Source organism: Leopardus geoffroyi, chromosome A1 (assembly GCF_018350155.1).
Source record: "Leopardus geoffroyi isolate Oge1 chromosome A1, O.geoffroyi_Oge1_pat1.0, whole genome shotgun sequence".
Classification (NCBI taxonomy): domain Eukaryota; kingdom Metazoa; phylum Chordata; class Mammalia; order Carnivora; family Felidae; genus Leopardus; species Leopardus geoffroyi.
Genome location: NC_059326.1, coordinates 27780341 through 27806971, shown reverse-complemented (window position 1 = coordinate 27806971; position 26631 = coordinate 27780341). Strand labels below are relative to the sequence as shown.

General features: G+C 40.7%; 1 protein-coding gene across 4 annotated transcripts in view; it reads right to left on the bottom strand.

Annotated features, from left to right (window-relative positions):
- EPSTI1 (epithelial stromal interaction 1) overlaps positions 1-26631 on the bottom strand; it is a 99103-nt gene that overhangs the window by 31514 nt on the left and 40958 nt on the right. For 2 of the 4 annotated variants that reach the window (XM_045477541.1, XM_045477533.1), the window contains exons 7-9: positions 14671-14764; positions 6618-6650; positions 4207-4290 (exon numbers count right to left, since the gene is read on the bottom strand). In XM_045477541.1, coding sequence (XP_045333497.1) covers positions 4207-4290; positions 6618-6650; positions 14671-14764 — 211 coding nt within the window. The remainder of the gene's footprint in view (positions 1-4206; positions 4291-6617; positions 6651-14670; positions 14765-26631) is intronic. The other 2 variants (XM_045477534.1, XM_045477550.1) reach the window with 2 other exon arrangements.

Here is a 26631-nt window from a genome sequence, read left to right as displayed (position 1 = left end):
ATACACCCCAATGTTTATAGCAGAAATATCAACAATAGCCAAGGTATGGAAAGAGCCCAAATATCCATCAATGTATGAATGGATAAAGAAGATGTGGTATGTATATGTGTGTGTGTGTGTGTGTGTGTGTGTGTGTGTGTGTGTGTGTGTGTGGAGTATTACTTGGAAATCAAAAAGAATGAAATCTTGCCATTTGCAACTACGTGGATGGAACTAGAAGGTATTATGCTAAGAGAAATTAGTCAGAAAAGGACAAATATCATATGACTTCACTCATATGAGGACTTTAAGATACAAAACAGATGAACATAAGGGAAGGAAAGCAAAAATAATATAAAAACAGGGAGGAAGACAAAAGATAAGAAACTCTTAAATATAGAGAACAAACAGAGGGTTGCTGGAGGGGTTGTGTGCGGGGGGGAGTGGGCTAAATGGGTAATGGGCTTAAGGAATCTACTCCTGAAATCATTGTTGCACCATGTGCTAACTAACTTGGATGTAAATTACAAAAAATAAATAAATTATAGAAAGTAAAAAATAAAATAATAAAAACACTGAAATTTCTTACTACTGGGGAAGGGAGCCAGGGGAAAGGAAAGAGGAGAGGAAAGAAAAGAGGAAAGGTAAATAAATGGAACAGAGAAAATTCAAAGAGTCAAAAAAAAAATAAAGAACAGAAAACAAGAAAATACAGCTACAAAGTAAATTATGTACCAAGAGTATGTGCAAAAGCACTAGTAATCACAATAAATGAGAATATACTAAATTAAAAGAGACTATGATACTGGGTAAAAAGAAAATCAGCCACTTTTTATCACTAGAAATATAATTTAAACCAAATGACACAGAGGTTCAAATTAAGTGATAGAAAAAGATATCGCCAAATTCTAACAAAAAAGCTAGCAGAGAAAATATTAGAATCGGACAAAATAAAAAGACAGAAAAAGAAATAAAGCTGAAAATCACCGAATAGGAAGACTAGTCCATTTCATATTGATAAAAATCTGAACTAAATGACAGGTTTCCTGTAAGTCTCATTGGTTGGAACTATTTCCTATGTCCATAGCTGAACCAATCACATTGAGGAGAATGGAACTCCCAGGAGCAGTTAGACCCTTTGGGATTGGATCCCTGGAACCGGGAAGTGCCTGCCTTCTCTGAAACATGGCCCATGCCAAGTAAAATGTATACTGAGGAAAAATAAATCAGAGTTTTAAGAGAAAGGCAGGCAATCGATAGCATTCAATACATCACCCTGAAGTTATCACAACACACAATTTATCCCTTCACAGCATTAATTACTACAAAGTGATTGATCACTATAAATTTAAAAATATAGTGTTTTATTTCTCTGTCTCCTTTTAATTGTCTATCTCCTCCATTAAAAAGTAAACTTTGGGAGGTTAGGGTTCTGGTCTATCCTGCTCTAGCATCTTACAAAAGACTCCAAATATAATAGGAGCTCAATACACGTTTGTTGATTGGCTGGCTGGCTGGCTGGCTGAATACTGGGATAGATTACTCTGAGGTAGATCCACCAGAGTAATAGAGTGAAAAAAAAAAGCCAGAAAAGGAAAGCTTTAAAGTGGTATTAAATACTGTTACAGAGTTAGAGACGGAGACAGGGATTGCAAAAGACCACTGAATTGAATGGTCAGAAGGGATTTACCTTTGGAGAGCAGTTTCAGTATGATCATTGCTAAATGTAAACCAGAACATAAGGAACAAAGGGCAAAATGGCTAATAAATATGTGATTACAGGAAGATTACCTTTGTCTTTGTCTTTTTTTTTTTTCTGGTAGAAACAGAAAAGATAGTATCTCTGAGGATAGCAGAATCAAGGAAGGGGTTATTTTAGAAAGGCAAGAGTAAGTGTAACTGTTCACATACACACACACACACACACACAAAGTAGTGAAAAGAGAAGAACATATTGAGTGTATAGGGGGAAAGGGAAATTATAAAAAAATTTCTAGAAGAAACTGAATCAAATGTAAAATACTGAAAGGGTAACCTTAAGGAAGAACCTACTGTTCCCAGAGTAATGAAAGAATATGAAAGAGACACAGAACAAAATAAATGTGCCATCATCTCAACCTAACCTAGATTATTTGCTGATGACTCACTTCATAGCGGGAATTCACTAAATATTTGTTGAATGAATGAAAAGAACAAACACATGAATAGATGTGATGTTATACATGTTTTTTTTTTCCTGTATCTTCTTACCATAAACATGATCCTTATTTTTTTAAGCTAAATCATTGAAGTGATACGGAATGAGACTCTACCAATCAAGAAATGCCCTTCTGTGGACATGTAAATAATAGAGTGGAAAAAAGGAGAGAAATAAAAATAAGGTAAATACCCTTATATAGTCTACTGATACTGAAAACTCTAATGATGGAATTATGTGTATGTCAAAGTTATTCATTTTACTGAAAGCTACAGTAAGTAAAGGGAAATAATTTATGCAAAAGAAACATACGCTCAGTCAATAACCAGAAAATATGTATGTATCAATATTTGTCTAACTCTAGAAGAAAAACAAGATTAAGAAATAAAAAGCTTAATTCTCACTGTTTAAAATAACTGCTCAACCTGAAAATTAAATCCCAGATCTGATTTTCTAATCTGTTGAGCATTCTCTTTGTGAAATGTTCTACTTTTAATGGTTTTCACATTCCAAATATGCTCCCAAACTTTATAAAGTACTATTTAAAATTCACTAGAAGTTATTTTTATATAAATCATATCCTGCGCTGACTTCACAACATTCTCCTCAGTATCTAAACACCTCAGGACTTGATATTGACTTCAAAGGTCACAGAAACAGACTAACATTTACATATCCCTTGACAGACATTATTGAAAATACACCACGAGTATATACCAGACTTAGCTTCTATGTGCTAATTACTGCTGACTGTTACTATAATATTATTTAATTATGCTTTCATTATGAGGTCTTTGTCAAAACAAAGATATTAAAAAAACACCAAGGAATAAAAATGTTTTCTGGTTTCTTCCTTTTTTACATAGTAACTTAATAACTAAATACACAACTTACATTATTTCCTTCAATGATTTAATTATTACCTCCTATGCACAAAGCAGTTGAGTGACACAGTCATTTAGACTGCATGCTGGCAGAAACAACAAACAAGGAAGGGGGGGACCACTGTTGGAAGGAGGGTAGCACTTAGAAGGGTCAAATTATAGCAGTGACGATACATACAGCCTATTTCATAAAACGATTTTACACACAATTGCTATAATAAATTATGTTGTGCAGCAAAGGCATAAGGAAAATAATTTGAACTGAATCAAGGAAATCAAATAGGAGTTAGAAGTCAAGTTAATTGTACAAATGAAGAAATGGCTTTGAGAGAGATTCTGGACAAAAGGACAGGATTTATCAGCCACCAATATGGCAAGTTGGAAAATAATGATGGGGAAGGTAATGGTGTCCAATTAGCTGAATAGTCTATTTTGCTTCTTTAAAGGATCTGGAATGAGGTGGTGCCTTGGAGCTAACCACTGATCATCATCTGATCCCTTGCTGAGGAGCCGCTGGCCCCATCTGAGCAGATGTAGGAAAGGCAGGTATGACCATCAAGTCACAACATTGAATGTTTTCAGTCAACATACCAGAAGTTTTAGATTCTAACGAGAATTACCCTTTAAGCGCTCTTCTTACGAAGCTCTGCCTTCATTTCCCTGATTTCTGTTGCTCAGAATAATCTGGAATACCTCACAAATTCATATATATGTGTGGAGTATCTTTCATTGTATAACAGGTGTATTTTTAGGTGAACATTTAAGCCAGTTTCATAACTTTGTATGGATATCTATTATTCATTATTCTATGGACATGATTTGTAATTTTATACATCTTTGGTTTGAAAAAACGGCAGTGACAGTGATTGCATTTTGCAAATCAGAACTTCTCTGCAAACTGCTGGCCTCCCTCCAGCACACATACTAGATGACAAACCCCATGAGGCTAAGTGTCACAAGAGTTTTGACCCAAAGTTTTGACCACACCCCACCATACTCTTAAAACACACCAAAATCTCACCTTTTATATTTAATGGGTTTTTTCACAATTTTCATATATGTAAGTATTTCTGTTCAGAAAACCTTAAAAATTATCTAGTATTACAAGCAAACAATTAGCAGTGACCAATAAGGTCTTGTGACTACCTTCTGACGTTGTTCCTCCTTCATCTTTTGCAATTTCTTATTTTCTTCTTCCTTTAGAGAATCCTTGTAAGCCCAGCTTCTGGCCTGTGAATGTACAGGAAAAAAAACCATAGGAAAAAACATCACCACCACAATTTACTAGTCTCCCTACCATGGGACTGGTTCTAATAACTCAACCTCTGTACTAAGCATACACTAAGCTCTCCATACACACTTGCTTACTGAGTGATTTATGCATATCATCTGAAGATGTCCCTGGGGATATATAAAAAGAAGGCTAGTATAAGCATAATCATCCAGCACATTTTAAAGGATGATCTAAATGTTTGTTTAATTAAGCTTAAAAAAAATGTCCCCTCAGAGATAATCAACATGGTTTATTCTTCTAGTGATAAGGATTGAAACAGAGGAAAGTTAAATATGTTTTTCAAGGATATTCCAACTAACTGGCAACAATTCTAACTAGACTCTGGTAAGGAGAGAGCACAGAGATCCAACTGGACTCAGGATAAGCTAACCAAGGAAGAGGAGACTTTACATCACTTACGGCAGTGTCAATGCATTAAACTGCCAGGCATTTTATTTCTATTATTTTATTTAACCTTTAAATTCTATGAAGTAGATATTATCCTCATGTTGTGAATAAGGAAATGGACTTGGATACGTGAAATAACTTGACAAGATCATGAGGCGAAGATAGATCTAAAACTCCTGTTTATCTGATGCTGAAGCCCCAAATCCACTGTTCTCATCCTTGCCTGGAATGTCCTTCCTTCAGCCCTTCGTACTGCTTTGCTGCTCAGCTAAAATGCTGCTGCATCCAACATACAGAGAACTCAAACAATGCCTCACACATGTAGATTCTGGAAGGCGGGCCTTGCCCAGCAAAGCTATATTCTTCTGTATGTGTGTGTGTGTATGTGTGTGTATGTGTGTGTGTGTGCATTATATATATATATATATATATATATATATATATGGATTCCAAGTAGCTGATCAGTTAATATCAGAGATAAGCAATAGAGACAGTGACTTTAGAATCACTGACATGCCTACTGCTCATTAATGGTACCCTACTAAATAGCTTGTCAACTGGTGACTGATACCATAGAATTCCAGAGATGCATTTCTTTCCAAGTCTGTGCCTCCCTAAGCAGTACCTGAAGCTTATTTTTATTTCTGAGAAGAAAAACAAAGGCTGTTCAGGAACACAGGAGTCATTACTTCTGGCTGAATTAAGAGTCTCAAGGGGCGGTCTTAGGAGGACCAGTACATGCAGTAAGGTGTCCTTCAGCCCCACTGACCCACCATGGCGGGGTTTCACACACTGGCAAAGTGACCATGCATTCTGGAATTTATGAGATTCCAAGTAGTTTGTCTGTTCATTTGTCAGATGCTTTCTCTGCTCACAGTGATTTGTAGCCCACCCTCTGCGGGCAGCCTGATAAGCTAATACGTAGGAAATTCCACTGTTGTCATAAAACTACCAGCAGGCATCATGGCAGCAGACCACATATTTCAGGCCTAGTTCTTCACACTAATAATCCATAAAGCTTATGAAGGCTGGTTCCCGCCTTTTTCCTTACTATAATTTTTCTCAAGCACTTCTTAATTCATTCCCCCATTTATGTCACTGTAAAAACCCATATTCCATCAAATAATAGGCACTTGCCAGAAAGAGGGGAGGCTTTCGGAATGGGATCATCTACAGCACTACCAACTGGAATGTTGGAACTCCAGCTGTGTTCAGAAAGTCCTCACACATTCAAACCCTGCTTCATGGGACAGACAAACATATCCTCGGATTTTCTCTTATCTAAGTCCTAAACACAGGAGGACTGTGATAAGACACTGAAAGCGGAGAGTGGTTCTCCGGTGACCTCTTCGCTTTACACTAGAGAAAGCTAGTCTTTGCCACAAATACTCCATATACGACCTCAAAGAGGAAAATGGACCAGGGGACACAACTTCTGCTCAAGAGATGAGAACCTAAATTCTATTTGCATACCTTCCTTTTAAACTTAACCACTTAGGGACCCCTGGGTGGCTCAGTCAGTTGAGCATCTGATTTCCGCTCAGGTCATGATCTCACAGTTCGCGGGTTCGAGCCCTGTGTCAGGCTCTGTGCTGACAGCTCGGAGCCTGGAGCCTGCTTCGGATTCTGTGTCTCCCTCTTGCTCTGACCCTCCCCTGCTCGCACTCTGTCTCTCAAAAATGAATAAACGAAATGAATGAAAAAATTAAAAACAAAAAATTTAACCACTTAATTGGTCTTTTATCAGAATATGGGTGCTAGTTTTTGACCCAGAAGAAAAAAAGGAGGGATTAGACACAAAATGTCATTTAAAAGGGCAGTCACATGGCACATCAACTATGAAGAGTTCAAAGTTACTTGCTATCTTAAGGCTTACGGAGGTAGGATTCCCAGGCAGGACAGGAAGTTTCTGCTCAAAAATAACAGGGGGGGGGGAACCTTTGATCACTATTTTTCTCAGCTCTAAATCCCAGAAATTTCTGTCATTGTGTTCACGTACACTAAGTATTACTGTACTGAAAACATTGTATTCACTATCACTAAGTATTAGTATAATACTAATACTAAATTTTTGTTATTCAATTAAAATACACGTTTTTACTTGCTTTACCCCAAAAGCTATGCTTATAATACGTCCAGTCAACAAGTAACATTTAAGCCTCTATGTGCAGGCACTGTCATAAGACATGATCTCTCAGACAGCAAGTCACTAATAGCCTAGTGTGGAAGCCTGATGCGAGGACTGAGGATTGAAACACAGCGTGAATTGGGGCGCCTGGGTGGCGCAGTCGGTTAAGCGTCCGACTTCAGCCAGGTCACGATCTCGCGGTCCGTGAGTTCGAGCCCCGCGTCGGGCTCTGGGCTGATGGCTCAGAGCCTGGAGCCTGTTTCCGATTCTGTGTCTCCCTCTCTCTCTGCCCCTCCCCCGTTCATGCTCTGTCTCTCTCTGCCCCAAAAATAAATTAAAAAAACGTTGAAAAAAAAAAATTAAATTCTTTGAAACACAGCGTGAAGGGTATTATGACAGAAGAAGCTAAAAAGGACATTTAATTAAACTGGATCAAGAACACCTCCTCAAAGTGGGTGACACTGAGTTGTGTTTTAAAGAGGGAATAGGAAACAGACTGAGCAGGGGGAGGGGCAGTGTGTGAACAAAGGAAAAATAGCATTGCAGTAGTTTGTTAAGGGTTGCCGTGAAGTACCACAGTCCAGGAGGCTTAAAAAACAGAAATTTATCGTCTCGCAGTTCTAGAGGCTTGGAGTCCAAAATCAAGGTATCTGTGCTTTTGGTTCTTGCTGAGGGCTTTGAGGAAAGGGTCTAGCCTCTCTCCTTGGCATGTAGATGGCCACCTTCTCCCTGTGTCTTCACATCATCTTGCCTCTATGCGTGTCCATCCCAAATTTCCCCTTTTTATAAAGACATCTTTCCTGTTGGATTACAGCCCCCTTCTAATGACCTCATTAGAGGTTGATTACCTCTATAAAGACCCAATCTCCTAGAAAGGTCACATTCTGAGGTAGTGAGGGTTAGGATTTCAACATATGAATTCTGAGATGGCCTGGGAGATCACAGTTCAATCCCTGACAAACATTAAGTCCTCGCTTCAAGACGGTGGAGTAAAAATGTTTCTGCACCATCCTTCTCTCAAAAATTACGCTAAATTTGGGGCGCCTGGGTGGCTCAGTCGGTTAAGCGTCTGACTTCAGCTCAGGTCATCATGATCTCATGGTTCGTGAGTTCAAGCCCTGCGTCGGGCTCTGTGCTGACAGCTCAGGGCCTGGAACCTACTTCAGATTCTGTTTCTCCCTCTCTCTCTGCCCCCCTTCTCAAAAATAAACATTAAAAAATTTTTTAATTATACTAAACAGAAGAGAAAATGAAACAAGCTCTACATTCAGAAACCAAGAGACATCTGCATTCTCAGACAAAAATCTATGAAGACAAAGTAGATGAAGAAATGGTAAGTGACTAAGAGGAAAAGAGCAAAACAGAAGGTGTTCTGGTAGGGATGTAGGACACCCACAAGAAGCCAATATTCTCCACAGAGCAACATGAGGGCCCAAGACATGCACGTAACAGCTATCAAGGATGACAGATGGATGATAGGAAAGTACCTAAGCCAGCTCCCACCCTGAGAATTCAGGCGCTAATTCTCCCAACCCAGACAGTAAATCAGAAGTGTATTCTCTGGATAAACTAAATCGGACACACCTAGCACAGAAGGTCACAGTGGTTAAACCCAGGTTGAGAATGAAAGGCCTGTATAAAATGCTGCATACTAAGTGGTGAGCCTCTGGGCCCCCTTCTCTGAAGTCGTCTTCTGCTCCCCGCACAGTTCCTTCCGAGAGCTAGAAGGGGATATTGCATCCATGAAACAAAAACAGGTTGCTATTTTTTATGAAGCAACAGAGAAAAAAGAAGTTCTTGGAAAATAAAAAGATCTTCCCTCCCATCACAAAAATGTGACCAGTAAAATATTTAGGAGATACTCAAGAAAATGTGTGAGAAAACAGAAAAAAATATACATGTATGTACACACACACACACACACACACACACACGTCTCCACCCCAGTTCCTGGAACATAGCTCCTCAAACTTTTGTGATTTCCTAAGCCATCAGGGTAGTAGGAGCATCTTTTGTTCGAATGAGGCTCACTGGGTGGGCTCCTGAATGGGAACTGGTCACCAGAAAGGCTAAGCCACAATTAGAAGCTTGGAATTTCCAGACCCAACCATCCTCTCCAATCCTCCAGAGAGGGGAAAGGGGATGGATATGGAGTTAATAATTGATCTTGCCTGTGTGAAGAAGCCTTCACAAAATCCCAAAAGTACTTGAGGGTGGGGAATTTCCAGGTAAGTGAATACATTCACACTGCGAGGGTCACTATATCCCAACTCACAGGGACAGAAGTGCCTGCATTCAGGACACTCCCAGACCTTGCTCTAGGTATCTCTTCATCTTGCTGTTCATTTGTATCCTTTATCATATCCTCTAGTAAAGTGGTAAATGTAAAAGTTTCTCCAAGTTCTGTGAGTCACTCTAGCAAATTAATGGAACCCAGGAGGGGGTCATGGGAACCCCCAACTTGTAGCCATATTAGACAGAAGTTGTGGGTAACCTGGGGACCTACTACTTGCAATTTGGCATCTTAAGGGGAGGGCAGGGTTGTGGGTCCCTTTACCTTGGGAACCTCCAGATAGACAGTGTCAGAACTGAATTAAATTGTAGGATCCCCAGCTGGTGTCACAGAATTACTCGGGGTAAAGCAAGTCCCCCCACATCTGCTGTCAGAAGTGTGCATGTGGTAGTCATGTGAGAAGAAAGGAGACACTCAGTGGGGAAAGGACTGGGTTTTTTTTCTAACCCAATATGCCAAGAAGTAGAAAAAAATGTCAGAGATAAATTAAAGGAGAAAAAAATTTTTTTTCACAAAAATGAAGATAAATCCAGGAGGCCTAGGATTTCAGTAAGAATTCCTTAGAGAAAATGAAGAGAAATAAATCAAAGAAATAACATAAGAAAATCACCTATAACTAGAAATGAGTTTCCAGACTGAAAATGAATATTAATGACCCTCATACCAAGGCATATCGTTATGAAATTACAGAATACCAGAAAAAAGAAGAAGATAACTAAAATATTTCCAGGGGAAGCAAGGAAAAGCCCTTATATATAAGGACTGAAATTCAGAGGGCCTTGGATTTCTCAAGAACAAATACTCAAAAGTAGAATAGAAAGGCCTTCAAAATTCTGAAGGAAAAGGATTCCCAATTTGGATTACTTACCAGCAAATTACAAGCTAAGTGTGTGGGCTGAATAAAGATACCTTCAGATATGCAATGACCTGACCATACATCTTCTCCTGGGAAGCTACTAAATAATATGCTCCATCAAAACAAGGAAATAAAACAAGAAAATAGAAGACAGAAGGCCTAGAAATCAGGGGACCCAACACAGGAAAGCAGTAAGAACAATTCCCCAGATGACTTTAAAACAATGATTCTCATCCTAGGCTGCACATTAGAATTACCGGGGGAGCTTTAAAAGCCCTGAAGCCCAGGCCACAATACAGCAAGATCTCTGGGGGTACGACCCAGGCGTCAGTGAATTTTAAAGTCCCCCAGATGATTCCGATGTGTAGAGGAGGTTGAGAACCATTCTGTGAAAGCAAAGTCCCAGAACAACTGCTGTGTAGGAGGCCAAATGAACCACCAGCCAGGTTAAGGCAGAAGAGGGATGTTTCCAGAAGGGAAAGAAATCCGAAACTGACAAGTTACCTGACAGACACAAAACGGAAAACTGTATGGAAATCTGCATCAGAGACACTTTGTGGAACGGTCACAAAATCTGAAGGCAGCCAGTCAAACGTTCAGAGGAAACCAAGCAAATGTTAAAGCAAAAATTTTAAGAAGTCCTAACAGAAAGAAACTGTGAAGTATACTAACTGGCTTGGCAGTGAGAAAAAAATTCATGTAGTCATTACAGTAAGAGAAAGCCTGAAATACTGAATAATTAGGGGAAGGGATAAATTAACAAGATCTGAACTTGGTTAGCCAAGCAACAGCAATACCTACATTGAAAGGTACGTGGGTCCACATAACAAAGAAACCACTTAGGCGAGTGTGGTGGGAGGAATAATGGCCCCCCCCAAAGATGTCCACTTCCCAATCCCGGAAGCTGTGAACGTCACCTTATCTAGCAAAAGTGACTTTGCAGAAATTGAGGATTCTGAGATGGAAAAGGACGCTGGATGATCCAGGTGGAATCACAAGGGTCCTTGTAAGAGGAAAGCAAGAAAGCCAAAGAGCAGGAAGAAGGAGGCATGAGGAGGAGGGCAGAGGTTGGACGCAGCCACATGCCAGGGGGGCGAGAGTGCCCGCAGCCAAGGAGAGCTAGGAGACGCAAGCGACAGGTTCCTCTCTAGAGTCTCCAGAAGAAGCCAGCCTTGCTGACACCTTGATTTTACCCCCTTCATACTCATTCCTGACTTCTGACCTCCAGATCTGTAAGACAATACATCTGTGCTGTGTTGAGCCACTAAGTCCTTAGCAATTTGTTACACCAGCGATGGAAAATTTTTTTATTGAGCCATAACTGACATGACATTATATTAGTTTCAGGTGTACAACATAATGATTCAACGTTCGTGTGTGCTGCAAAATGATCACGGCAATAAGTCTAGTTAGTATCCGTCACCACACGTAGTTACAAAAGTGTTTTTCTTGTGACGGACCTTTTAAGATCTCTCTTAGCAACTTCCAAATACGCAGTACGGTATTGTTAACTGTGGCCACAGGCTGTGCATTACATCGCCAGGCCTTATTTTATAAGCAATAGGAAATTAATACACAGAGTTTAAAATACTGGGAGCGGGAGTGAGATTAAAGGAGTGCAAGGGACACAGGCCTTCAAGTGTTGGCTTTTTTTGAAAAAACATGTGGCACGTGGATAAAAATTAAACCATCCGCACGAGGAGTTCCAAGCAGAAGTGAGAGGAAATGGCTGGAAAGGCACAAGCTACAGAGCAGCACTCCGCAGACATTAATGTGTGCACAAGTCGCCACAGACCGTGTTAAAATTCAGCTTCATATTCAGGACTGGAGTGGCGCCTGAGCTTCATCTACACCCTTCGAGGCTCCCGGGTGAGGCCCACGCTACTGGTCCATGGACCCTACTTAGAGTAGCCAAGACCTAGATTCTACGTACAGAAAGGAGTCATGAGGGAAGGGAGGAAGGCAGAGGGCAGAAAGGGCTCTGTGCTCAAGCTAAGGCATTCTGACTTTATCCTTGAAGATACAGGGAGCCACGGGCAGTGGAACAACCAGATGAGATGTTTTTAAACAACTATTCGCTGTAGAGGAGGCGGCAAGAGGCAACAAAGCAGACTGGAAACCATTTAGTGTACAACCAGAAATATTCAATGATTATGATTGAGGAAGGCGGCATATTTTCTGGCACTTCTCACAGGCACACACACGGTACAGAGAACTGTATCAACCCATGTGTAAGTAAACACTGTAAATATCTTTGGTCTGAAGTTCTCTTACGTATCGCTTAAAGGAATATTCTTGTCGTCTTTTCCACTGATGTAATTATAGAGTATGTATTAAATTCCCAGCTGCCCATGGAAGAGCCACACGTAAATAAATGTAGTAAGAACAGTTTTCTCTGAAAAGGTACATTATGTGAGAATTAATTTTTTTTAAAAGAACTTGAAAGCTTGTAGCTTATCACACCCCCATAGAAATTCTATACATTGACATTCTATACATTGACCACAGTTAAGGCAAACTACAGGTGTCTTCCTTCCATGTTACAAAAGTGCACTGTAAAGGCGTGTCATTCCTAAAGCATTAGAAATGGTTCTGCAAAGCATTCTCAGAGGAATTCTACGCAGATGGATTAGACAGAAGAAGAGTACGATATTGGTAAAAAAAAAAAAAGTCACTTAAATATATTGAACACCAACAAATTATTAATAGTTTGCTGTCGAAATGGGAGCAGCTATTGAATGCAGTTCATAAAGAATCATCCTGGGTCCAATGCTGCTCCATATTTTCTATTAATAGCTCTGAGGATCTTGTGACTAATGCACTAATCAATCCACAGAAAACGCAGTCCTGGGAGACATTACTCATGTTATGGACAACAATATTAAAATTCAGGATGATCTTGTTAACTTGAAGAAACAAACCAAAATCAATAGGCCAGGCACACACAATTCTGCCGGGTGTTTCGTAGGATTTGGGAAGCCTTCAAACAGGGTCAAGACCATCCTGGCAGCCAAGCACCCAGTTGATAAAGTTATCCAATTCCTGTCTTCTCTCCCTCCCTCACGGCCACAGGGTATCTGGACAGACGTCAAGGACTGTCCCTACACAGGATTTAGCTCTCTACCCACAGTTTTCAAGTCTGTCCTTTCATGCCCTGCAGTGAGAGGAGAGAGGACAGATGTGACAGGATCCGTGGCAAATCTTAGACTTTGGAGCACCACCTTAGAAGCGGGGGACGAGGGTGGGGGGAGGAACATTTAAACATTTGTAAGTAAGAGTACAATGAACTTATCCCAAGGAGTGTCATAATAGCTTCTCGACATTTTAAATCATGGTCACTAAAGCGCACACTTTTAAAAACGTAAACCCATCCTTTCTTTCAACTACAACCATTTCCAGAGGCATCCTGAATTATACTTACTTTGTTGTCCCCAGTTAACCAGTCAATAACCAAGGCCCTGCCAACTTCACCTTTTATTTTTTTTAATATAATTTATTGTTAAATTGGTTTCCATACAACACGCAGTGCTCATCCCAACAGGTGCCCTCCTCGATGCCAATCACCCACTTTCCCCTCTCCCCCAGCCCCCATCTCCCCTTAGTTGGTTCTCAGTCCTTAGGAGTCTCTTATGGTTTGCCTCCCTCCAACTTTTTTTTCCCCCTTCCCCTCCCCATGGTCTTCTGTTAAGTTTCTCAAGATCCACATACGAGTGAAAACATACGGTATCTGTCTTTCCCTGACTGACTTATTTCACTTAGCATAATACCCTCCAGTTCCATCCACGTTGCTGCAAATGGCCAGATTTCATTCTTTCTCGTTGCCAAGTAGTATTCCATTGTATACATAAACCACATCTACTTTATCCATCCGTCAGTTGATGGACATGTAGGCTCTTTCCACTCACCTTTTAAACGGTTCTCTGACCCGTGCTCTCATCTCCGTCCTCCCATCCACTGCCCTATTTCATGTCTTTATCGTTCCTTACCTGGACTAACGCAGAGCCTCTCAGAGGCCTCTCTGCCTCTCCATTCCCTTAGAGCCATCCTTCACATGGTTACCGGTGTGACCCCACTAAAACACAAACCTGACCTTGAACCTTCCCTGTTTGAAAATTTTTAGTGCCTTCAGCACTCACAGAATGAGGTCCAAGATCTCCAATGCAGCATACAAATTTCTGCAGTGGTATTCTGCTGGCTCCCCATGTGAGGTATTTCTGGATGTCTTGATGTCTGGGGGACACCTCTAGCATGTTGTGCCCACGTCCTGCAGTACCCACGGCAGCCCATACAATGAACTGTCCCACCCAAGTTACAGTCCTCCCAGGCAGAAACTGTATGCACTTGGTAGACCTTACGTAACCTTGCGTAAACATAAAATTTGGAGGATAGATAAATGGATGGATGACTGGATGAGATCAAAGGCTTTTCAAAGGGTGGTGTTTAGTCCAGGTGCCCGTAATGTAGATAACCAAGTGCAAGCATTGTTTTATAGCTCAAGGGAGCAACAGCTGAACTTAAGTTTCAGATCAGGTCCATCTGCCTTTAGTTCCAGCCATCTATTATACACAGCTCACTCTGTGCCCTTAGCCTTCATTCACCAAATGCCTCTTTATAAAGTACCAGACAGCAACCCTGCATGGCCTCCCACTTACCCAAGTTGAAGACTGTGAGTCATGAAGAGCCTTTTGACAGGTACTTCTATCTGGCGACTCTGTGTCCAGTCTGCTCAGGAACTCCGCAGTTTTGCTAGCAGGGACACAAACAGGTGTTAGGGCCTTCATAAAAACAGAAATATCATTACTCATCATGCCTCTGGATACTAGCCAAGACATTCATTGGGTGATGACTTAAAGTGTCCTGGGTAGAACAAAAGGTTAGTGTGAGAACAAGGTCGCATAGAAAACCAAAATAAAATGCTACCATAAGACCGCCTTGTTGAAGAACATTCATCTGAAAAGTATAAAATTAGGTTTGTGGCATGTGAAACTTGGATTTCATTTTTATCTCCTTGACATGGAGATAAATGCTCCCTCAGATTCTACAGTGTGGGGTCCTAACTTCCCGTCTCAGTATTTAAAGCCTGACATTCAGACCGCACAATAGAGCCGTGGCACGTTGAGTCCCCTGTGAGACCGCATTCCACGCTGGTTTCCTGTGGCCCTTCGTCCGCTTTCTCCTCTCGCTGCCCTCATGGCTTTGGCTGCTCTCGGGATACAGGCCCTCCAATCCTGTACCTCTTAACCACATATGGATCATGGAGCCCCTATGGGATTCTGAAAGCAGTTATCGCCCCTTACACAGACACATGCACACAGACACACCTTCGCATTTGATTTGTACCTTCCATGGAAGGTAAGAAATGCTGCTGGTTCTGGCCTGCATTTCCGACATCTCTTGTTAGCTCAGAAAGATTGGCCGAGAAATAGCCTCAGTTTTACGAAGGTCTTTGTTTTTCCCTTAAAAACCCCAAACCATCACCCCAATTTCTCCTCTCACCTATGTCAAGCAGAGAACACTAGAATTGTTCCCTAGACCTTATTTCAGTGACTTCCCCATTTGGCCTACCACTGATCTCCATTTCTTTGTCCTTTCCCCATGTAAATTGTGGGATTTTTCCCCCCTTATTTCCGATGCACAACAAAATACTTCATCCATGGAGGCCTAATGCATATTGCACCAGCCTCTTGCACCCCTCTCACTGCCTGCCTCCTTCCCTCAGTTATCCCCCTTCTTCCCCCCTGATATTTTAGTCCTCAACTTGTCAAGCACTTAAGATACGGACACCCAAAAACGCATCAATGGTCTGGTAAAAATAAATGGTATCCAGTGGAGGAAAATCAAAACAAGGAATTCAAAACTAAACAGGGATGCCAACGCCACTTCAAATAATTACTTAGATAGAACATGGCATTTGAACAAGGTCAGAAGCTTGAGCTGGGAAAGGAAGAGCAAAAAGGTAAGCGACGTACATCACCCTGAGAAACATAAGGCTTCGGCACTGGAGACAAACAGCCTCTCCATTTGTCTAGGATTGCTTATCTTGCCCAGAATAGACAAGGAGACTAATGAAGTCTCAGAGCCTGGAAGCTGCCCCACTGTCTGGGGCTTTATGAAGTCATCAGTCAAAAGTGTTAAAAGAAGAGAGTTGCCAGAAGTTTGGATGAGATTTCTGAATATCCTGAGTTCAGACCTAGGAAAAGTGGCGAAAAAGAAACACTGCAATAAACAAGGAAAGAACCTCAGACCAAGTTGACGGGCAGCCCCACGTTGTGTTCTGACAGTGGCTTCTTACCTGCCGGTGCCAAGGACAAAACTGCCTGCATAGCCAACCACTAGCCATGGCCCTTCTACCAATTATCACTGCCCCACTTATGCCACAGGATTAAATCATAATGACAGGGCCACAGGGCTGCCACAGGAATTCAAGTACGGGTCTGTGAAGAATGTGGATTATTCCCAAAGATGAACCATATTGACAAGCCACGTTCCAAGTTACTAAACTAACTGACTGGTATTTCTCAACTGTTAGTATAGGCCTAGGTATAGAATGTAATTTCCATATATTGACTAAACTGACCTGGGATACTTGTAGGCAATTATGGTCACATTTAATAAAAATAAAATACAGAAGAACCTTCTTGAGGGCAAAAGTGGGAGAATCTCAGAGTGCCTGGGTGGCTCAGTCGGTGAAGCATCCTACTTCAGCTCAGGTCATGATCTCATGGTCGGTGAGTTCGAGCCCCGCATCGGTCTCTGTGCTGACCGCTCAGAGCCTAGAGCTTGCTTCAGATTCTGTGTCTCCCTCTCTCTCTCTTCCCCTCCCCCCAGGAGAATCTCCTGGTGGGAAGTCCAACAAGACTGAGAACCCTGACTGCAGCACTAGGTCACCTTTCCCTTGGGAGTTTCTTGCTCTTTGTCATCCCTGTGACTCTGCCACCTATAGAAAGGATGACCCTCTTTTGTTCATCATTGTGACATAAGCATAAATACAGGACTCCTTCCTTTACTCTCCACAGAGTGGATGAACCAATTAATTCAGACTTGGTTTAGAAGATTTAGTTCACTCACATCCAACTTAAGATCTTCAAGGATACTTTGTGTTTGTTGTTAGGGTGATTCCCATAGCTTATCCTAACCTCACTTCAATACAATTCAGATGCAGCAGGGACTGCTAAATGTCCATCAAATTCATGTTCTCTTATTCTAGTGACACAACTTGACTACATACCCTGGCCTCCCTTGCAGTTAAGGTTGGCCACGGGGTTGAGTCTTGACCAATAGACTGTGAAAGGAAGTGATCACACCCTTTCCAGGACTAATTACAAACTTCTTACCCATGCACCTCCATGTGTTTTTCTCTTTCTGGCTGGCTGGAGTAAAGACAACCCCCAGCACAAACCCAAAAGTTGTAATATTGAAGGTAGGAGAGCCCATATGGCGTGGCGCCTGAATATCTGAGTGGAGAGGGCCTCCACCCAAACTTGTTCACCCATTCCTTAAATGAGCAAGAAAAAAACAACATAGTATTCAAACTATTCTATATTTTAAAGTCTGTCACAACCCCTAGACTACCCTAATAACACAACATAAGAAATATGTACAACACAGCGAAGGAAACAATCAGCAAAACTAAAAGGCAACCAACAGAATGGGAGAAGATATTTGCAAAGGACATATCAGATAAAGGGTTAGTATCCAAAATCTATAAAGAACTTATCAAACTCAGCACCCCAAAGACAAATAATCCAGTGAAGAAATGGGCAAAAGACATGAATAGACACTTCTCCAAAGACATCCAGATGGCCAACTACACATGAAAAAAATGCTCCACGTCGCTCATCATCGGGGAAATACAAGTCAAAACCACAATGAGATACCACCTCACCCCTGTCAGAATGGCTGACATTAACAAGTCAGGCAACAACAGATGTTGGGGAGGATGCGGAGGAAAAGGATCTCTTTTGCATTGTTGGTGTGAATGCAAGCTGGTGTGGCCACTATGGAAAACAGTATGGAGGTTCCTTAAAAAACTAAAATAGAACTACCCTATGACCCAGCAATTGCACTACTAGGTATTTATCCAAGGGATACAAGTATGCTGTTTTGAAAGACACATGCATCCCAAATGTTTATAGCAGCACTATCAACAATGGTCAAAGTATGGAAAGAGCCCAAATGTCCATTGATGGATGAATGGATAAGGAAGATGTGGTGTGTGTGTGTGTGTGTGTGTATATATATATATATTGTAATACTCCATTGTGTATATGTGTGTATATATGTGTGTGTGTGTGTATGTGTGTGTGTGTACACACATATATACACACATATACACAATGGAGTATTACCCAGCAATCAAAAAGAATGAAATCCTGCCATTTTCAACTACGTGGATGGAACTGGAGGGTATTTTGCTAAGTGAAATTAGTCAGTCGGAGAAAGACAAGTATCATATGATTTCACTCATATGGGGACTTTAAGAAACAAAACAGATGAACATAAGGGAAGGGAAACAAAAATAATATAAAAACAGGGAGGGGGACAAAACAGAAGAGACTCATAAATATGGAGAACACACTGAGGGTTTTGGAGGGGTTGTGGGAGGGGGGCTGGGCTAAATGGGTAAGGGGCACTGAGGAATCTACTCCTGAAATCATTGTTGCACTCTATGCTAATTTGGATGTAAATTAAAAACAAAAAGAAAGAAAAGAAATATGTACAAGAGAATCATTTCTCAATTAAGTGATCAATTCCAAAAGTGTAAGAGGCAGCCAAGAAGAGTTGAGGAAGATGAGAAACAAGGATTCTCAAGGATTCAGCTAAGCAGATATTTCAGAACCTTAGTCAGGGGAGGGGAAGGTGGGAAAGGGGCTTCATTCTGGAGCTGTCTTCCTGTTAGGCCTAGGAGCTACCTAGGCTCAGAGCATAAAAAAGCATGAACCTTCCAAATACTGGGGAGGGTGTCTTACAAAACTGGTCCTCTTATAAATTGCTAATGGAAGGGAAAATTGGTGTTACCACTTCAGGGAGTAATTTGACAGTGCTTAGTAGAGATGAATATGTGCATAATGCCTAGGTACCAACTCTAGAGAAACTCTTGCATAGGTATTTAAAGACACCTGAACAAGGTAATTTAATCCAGCACTGCTATAAGAGTCCCAGAGATAGAATTTTTAAAAAGGGGGGGGGGGGCAGTGCCTGGGTGGCTCAGTCAGTTAAGCGTCTGACTTGGGCTCAGGTCCTGATCTCACAGCCCCGTATCAGGCTCTGTGCTAACAACTCAGAGCCTGGAGTCTGCTTAGGATTCTGTGTCTCCCTCCTTTTCTGCCCCCTTCCCTGCTAGTGCTCTGTCTCTCGCTCTCAAAAATAAATAAAACATTAAAAAAAGAGAGAGAGGGTCCCAGAGATAGAAAGAAGATGTGGAGTGGGGGTGAGGGGAAGATGAGAATGGAAAGGAAGAAGAGAATGAACTAGATCTACATCAAGAATCGATATGGTGTGGGGCGCCTGGGTGGCGCAGTCGGTTAAGCGTCCGACTTCAGCCAGGTCACGATCTCGCGGTCCGGGAGTTCGAGCCCCGCGTCGGGCTCTGGGGCTGATGGCTCGGAGCCTGGAGCCTGTTTCTGATTCTGTGTCTCCCTCTCTCTCTGCCCCTACCCCGTTCATGCTCTGTCTCTCTCTGTCCCAAAAAATAAATAAACATTGAAAAAAAAAATTAAAAAAAAAAAAAAAAAGAATCGATATGGTGAAATCTCAAAAAACAGTATCCAGTCGGGGCGCGGGGGGGCAGGGGGGGCGAGGGGAGGAGTTGTAAAGGTATGATACAGTGATCAAAGTATCTGAAAGACAAAAAACAACAGTCTGTACCTTGTGTGGATTCACATATATGTAATAAAATTGGAACAATGTACATGATGAGAAAAAGAAAAGCAGCCCAAGATATTTAGGAACTGTTCTGACACATCTTAATCTCAATGTTATTACAAACTAATCCGACGTTTACAGCTAAGCCATGTTGTTCTACTGATGGACATAAATGGTCCCACAGAATATCCGCTTTACCCAAGTAGACCTCACAAATTACCAAATATCCCCCATCTTGCTAAATGAATGCAGACTTCCTTACCAATTACAGTGTCATACTCATCTAGGCTGTCCTCCCTATAGGTAACATTTAGTGAGACATCCAATCACAGAATTGTCCCCACATGCTGACAACACACAATCTAGAACAATCTCCTGCTTCTTTAGACCCTTCCCCAAATTACCTAACTGAAACCTAAATCCTCATCAGTTATTTCTAACACTCTTACTGAGATATCCCTCCATTTCTTACAGTGAGTGTTTTCCCTATTTTCTTTTTTAGTTGTTTGTTTCTGAGAGAGAGAGAACACAGGTAGAAGAGGGGCAAAGAGGGGGGCGGGGGGGGAAGACACAGAATCCGAAGCAGGCTCCAGGCTCTGAGCTGTCAGCACAGAGCCAGATGTGGGGCTTGAACCTATGAGACATGAGATCATGACCTGAGCCGAAGTCTGACACTTAACCGACTGAGCCACCCAGGTGTCCCATGTTTTCCTTTTTTGTAATAAACCCATAATGTTCAACTACAGGTATGTCCCTAGTGGTCTTCTGCTGAAGGGCACTGACAAATGTTACACACCAGAACACTGTTGCTGTTAGAGAAAAAATGGAGGGAAGGGATGAGAGTGAAAGGGTAACTAACACTTTAGCCATCACTATACCATTTAATTTCTTTTTTAAAAATGAAACAAATGTAGGCAAAATCGTAAGTGTGACCTTAGTGATTGATACATATTTTCTGTGATTTTGCAATGCTTCTCAAAGAGAGAAAAAGCATACACACTATTGTGGTGCTTATGGGGAAAAGTTTTGCAGATGCCATTCTGGATTCCTTAGAGCAATAATTTCCAAAATGCCACCAGGAAGACCCACGTGTGGCTGACACCGTAAGAATCATCTACACTGCTTCTTGTCAAGCCCTGGACTCAAGACTTAAACTTTCCAATTCAGCATGTTTGGTATCGGATCCGGGAACCCGTGTTTCTCAAAAGCACCCCTGGTGATCTTGGGATCTACTATACAGGTACAGATGGATATTTAACATGCGTAATTCTCTGAGGTCCACATGATTCTGACTTAATGATTAAATCATGCTATCACACACATTTGGAAACACAATCTTAGCGTGTCTTAGGAATTCTTCTCTAGGAGGACTGTCTAACAATACATTCTTCCTGTCTTTCACAATAGCTTCACAAACCTGAACTTGGCCACTGTGAGGTTTAGGTGAGCAAGTAATCATTCTTACATTCACATACGCATTTGCGCCAGCAACAAATTCTTCCTCAGTCTCTGCTTTGTGCTTAGTAATATGGGTTATCGAATAAACTAAACAGAGATGGTTTTGACTGAGTCAGTTTCATATAAGTGGGTGTGAACAAAAAACATTCATATACTTATAAGCACTCAAAGCTAAAATCAGTGGGGAAAAGTTTGAGGATAACAGGATATTAGAATAGTCTTAAAGTATTTCCCCCAACTACAAAATATCAATTACAAAGGGAAAAAAAAAAACAACTTTACAGTGGAAACCACCCTGACCAAATAATGAAAGTTAGTATCACCAGTAATGAGGACATCAACATCATATACCCTCTTGATAGGATGCTCCAAGGACACCGGATCACCTCTTAGTATTCTGAAAATTAAAACCTCAATCTTATCATAAGAAAATATCAGATAAACCCAAATTAGAGGTACATTCTACAAAGTAACTAACCAGTACTGACTGAAAGTGTCAAGGTCATGAAACATAAGGCAAAAATGAGGCACTGTCACAGACTAGAGGAAACTAAATAGTCATGACCACTAATTATATTATGTGATCCTGAATCAGATCCTAAAATAGAAAAAAGAACATTGAGGAGAAATTGGTGAAATTCTAATAAAGCCTGTAGTTTATTGTGTCAATCTTAATTGCCTAGTTTGATAAATGCACTATGGTTTATACAAGATATTAACATTAGGGGAAGCTGGAAAGTCTCAGTGCAAAACTCTGTACTATTTTTGTAACCTTTCTCTAAGCTGAAAATTATTTCAAAAGAAAAAAAAAAAAAAAGGAATCTCCCTCAGCTCTCTTCCTTACCTGAAACCAAGAGAAGACAAAACCTAAAGACAGCATTTGCCTCCGAGTTCCCTAAGTGGAGGCATCTTATTTCTCATACATTTTCCTCAGTGCCTGGAGGGCGGGGGGGGGGGGGGGCGGGGAACACAGGCCTCTTCTTTGCTCCTCATGTTACTTCAGACAATTACTTCTCCCTCCATCACTTGCAAAAAAAAAAAAAAAAAAAAAAGTCTGTTCCGGTTAGTGCCCTTGACATCAGTATACCCTACGTTCTTCTCCCCTCTTTGCTATTACACACTCCAAACCTTCTGGTCCGAAGCATCTCTCATTCATCACGACCAGGCTTCCTCCCTATCTCAACTACTGTTGGAGACATGGATGTCCCGGATCTCCTCCTTGCCTTCCAGCTCCCAGGCTCCACTTTTTATTTTCTCATCTCCAACACCTCTTCAGTCTGCCTCAGCCACACTCCCAGAGTCCTACCCTAAACTCTACCGTCATGAACAAGTATCCTCCCTCCAACAGAAGAACTGACAAACACCACTCTTGGACAGAACTTTCTATCATTCCGTGTTCTTGGCACAAACATCATCACTACAACAATGTTCTGCCCGGTTTGGGATTTCCAAGCCATCATTCCTCCCTTTTTCTCACCATCAGTTCCTACCCATCTCTATTTATTGTGCAGCTTAGAGCCCACAGTGCATTTTTACAATCTTTCCTTTACAAACGTCTTTGACTAAGATAAAGCCGACCATCTGCTTTCTCTGCATGGGCACCAGAGCAAGTGAATCAAACTTGAAGAAAAATAACCTATCAGGTGTTTGGGGATGGTAGACATGGAGGAGGATGGGGGCAGGGGTGTAGACAGGCTTCACATGAAACTCATGAACACGGACATCACTCTGATCAGAGCCAACACCAACTGCTGCCTGGACTACCGCCGTAACGTTGTCTCTAGCTTCTCCATTTCCATTCTTGCCTCCTCAAATCTATTCTTGACACAGCAAACAGTAATCACTTCTTTAAAAACAATAAAACAGCTTCTGAAGGTTTGCTCCTGTAGCTTAAATAAAACCCAAACTATGTGCCATGGCCTGCATGATCTCTCTGGCTCCTATCAATCTTGTCAACTTCATGATCTCTCTTCCCCCACTTCAACCCAAATATATCAGCTTCCTTTCCGAATATACTGGGTGCTGCTCCCGCAGCCTAGGACCCACTTCCCTGGTTCTCAGCAGGACTCGCTCCTTTCTCATCCCTCCACTCAACTGTCATTTTCTCAGAGATTCAGGTCTTCCCTACATTCTCCCCTCCCAGTTTCAGTATTCTTGATCACTGGTAGAGATCACTATCTTCCCCTATGTTCTCTCATAGGAATTACAGTCTATTATCCTATATATTCCTTGGTCATCTGGTTGATTATCTGAATTTCCACACTTGGCCATGGGGCTAGATTTGCTTTATTCATCATACATGTCTAGAACCTAGTAACCTAGTATAGTGCTTGATCTATACCAGCTGCTCACAGTTGAATACATGAAAGCCCATTGCCTAATGCTAGATACTATCAATACATTTACATTTTGGCCAGTGTCAAAATAAAATTTTTTATGTTTCTCTGATCATCAGTGAGGCCAAATATTTTTATCGATTTTATATCTCTTGTCTTTTAACTGCTAGTTCAAGCCATTTGTCAATTTTTCTAGAGTTGTCTTTTTCTTACTAATTTATAAGAGTTCTTTGTGAAATTAAGCCTTTGTCCATTACTCTTGAGGCAAATATTTTCTCCTAGACTCACTTGTAATACTGTTCACTGTTGTCACCTACAATTTTTTCCTGCAGTCAAATCTGTATTTTTCCTTATGGCTTCTGAGTTATGTGTGTGTGACTTATGATTTTGGGGGTAGAATCTCCTTTCCAAAAACATTCTTCATCATATTCTAATTGTGTTGGCTCAATACAATTTGTCAAATTGTCTTTTTGACACTGATTTGAAAGGATACTTTTATCAATAGCTGAAGTCCTAAATACTAAATTCCCTTATATTCATGGGCCTGCTTCTAGATTCTTTCACTGAATAGATTTATTATAATGCCAATAACACTTTATTACTACCATACTTTTATATTAATACATGTGATACATGGTACAACAAGCCTCTCCCAACCCCATTCAATTTCTCTCTTTCAAGTGTATCTGTTTTTTTAGTATTTTCTCTTTAAACTTGATTTATCAAATTCCACAAAAGGTCCTGTTCAGGAGAACTATCTTTATAATACTGACTTTTTTTTTCCTTCTAGAGTTAATGGTCTACATTTATTTTCATCTTCTTTTAGGCATCTTATGTAGGATCTATCTATTCGACTCACCTGTTTTACAGTGGATGATTATTTTAAGTGGGCTTTTTCTTTAATTATATTTTTTAATGAGCTTTTGATGGTATAGAAGATAGACAAATATTTGCATATTGGCTTTAGATTCATTCATGTTAGTTGAACTGTTAGTATTAGGTCCAGTAATTTTTTGGTTGATCCCTTCGGGATGGTTTAGACAGATAATCAGGGACACTGATCTCTTTCTTTGCAATATTTAGATTATTTCTTTGTTAAAAATAGAAACAGTCTCTAGTTACAGGGCAGTAATAACAAGCATTCTCAACACCCTGTTCCAGACTTCACTGGAAAATTTGGCTTCTTTCTTAGGATTTCAAATGAAATCTAACACCTTCCTTGAAGGTTTAGTAGAACTCACTGAAAAAACAAAAACAGAACAAAACCAAAACCCAATTGGGCTTTTTTTTTTAGGTAAAAGCCAAACTGTATTTTCTCTTCCACTTCTAGTTACTACTCTATTCAGGCTTCAAGTCTAGTCATGTATATTTTCCCCAGGAAATAAATGAGGAAAACTGGGTGACAAAAAATTAACAATTAGAAGTAGGATAATTAGGAATATTTTGCTCTTCCAGAATTCTGGTTGTACTTCCTTTCTTATCCTTGGGGCTCTTCTTTTTTTATTTTTGAATCAGACAAGTTCAAAATCGGCCTGAAATTTTATAAGAATTTTTTTAAAAAAGCAAAAAACTACTTTTGGGGTTAATTTACAGATGATAAATTCATTTTCTACATCATTAAAACAAATATGGGGGGTGGGGGTGCCTCGGTGGCTCAGTCAGTTAAGCATCTGACTCTTGATTTCAGCTCGGGTCATGATCTCATGGTTCCTGAGACTGAGCCCCGCATAGGGTTCTGTGCTAACAGCACAGAACCTGCTTGGGATTCCCTTTCCCTCTCTTTCTTCCCCTTCCCTACTTGCACATGTGCTCTCTCTCAAAATAAATAAACATTTTAAAACTTTTTTTCCTGTATTATCCTTCCTTCTACCTATTTGTACTTATTTTATTGTTCTATTACTATCTTAATATGATGTTTAGTTTGTTTCTATTTTTACTAAATGCTTTTATAACTATTTTCTAAATAATTTTATAGCCACATTCTATAGATTTATATAATACAGGATACTTTAAAACTTGTATTCTTTTATCCCCAAGTAATTTGTAATTTCAGTTTTGGTTTCAATTTGTACCCTAACAGTCATTCAGAAAAGTGATTAGAAAAACATTTATGTGGGGGCGCCTGGGTGGCGCAGTCGGTTAAGCCTCCGACTTCAGCCAGGTCACGATCTCGCGGTCCATGAGTTCGAGCCCCGCGTCGGGCTCTGGGCTGATGGCTCAGAGCCTGGAGCCTGTTTCCGATTCTGTGTCTCCCTCTCTCTCTGCCCCTCCCCCGTTCATGCTCTGTCTCTCTCTGTCCCAAAAATAAATAAAATAAACGTTGAAAAAAAAAAATTAAAAAAAAAAAAAAGAAAAACATTTATGTGAACAGACATGAAATTTCTTTTTTTTTGCTTATTTGAGTAATCCCTATACCCAATATGTGTCTCAAATTCCTGACCCCGAGATCAAGAGTCACATGTTCCTCCAGCTGAGCCAGCCAGACGCCCCTGACATTAACATTTCTTATTGCTTAATTTATGATTTTATTACATTTTCCTTAGGAATGGTGGTTCTCTAGGATTTGGGAGTACTGGGGGGATTTTCTGAGAAACTCTGAAACCTTAGTGAAGGCCAATTGTAGTTACGTCAATATTTGTAAAGATTTTGTATTTTCATAAACTAGGTACAATACTTTATAACTGTCTACATAATCATACTGATTATTATTCAAATCTTCTATTCCTTATATCATTTTTTGGTTCACATGATCTGCTAATTTCAATGGAGAATTAGTTAAAAAGGAAAATTTGAGGCGCTTCGGTGGCTCAGTCAGTTAAGCGTCCAACTCTTGATTTCGGCTCAGGTCATGATTTTGCGGTTCATGAGTTCAGGCCCTGCATCGGGCTCTGTGGGCTCAGCACAGAGCCTGCTTGGGATTCTCTGTCTCCTCTCTCTCTGCCCCTCCCCCACTTA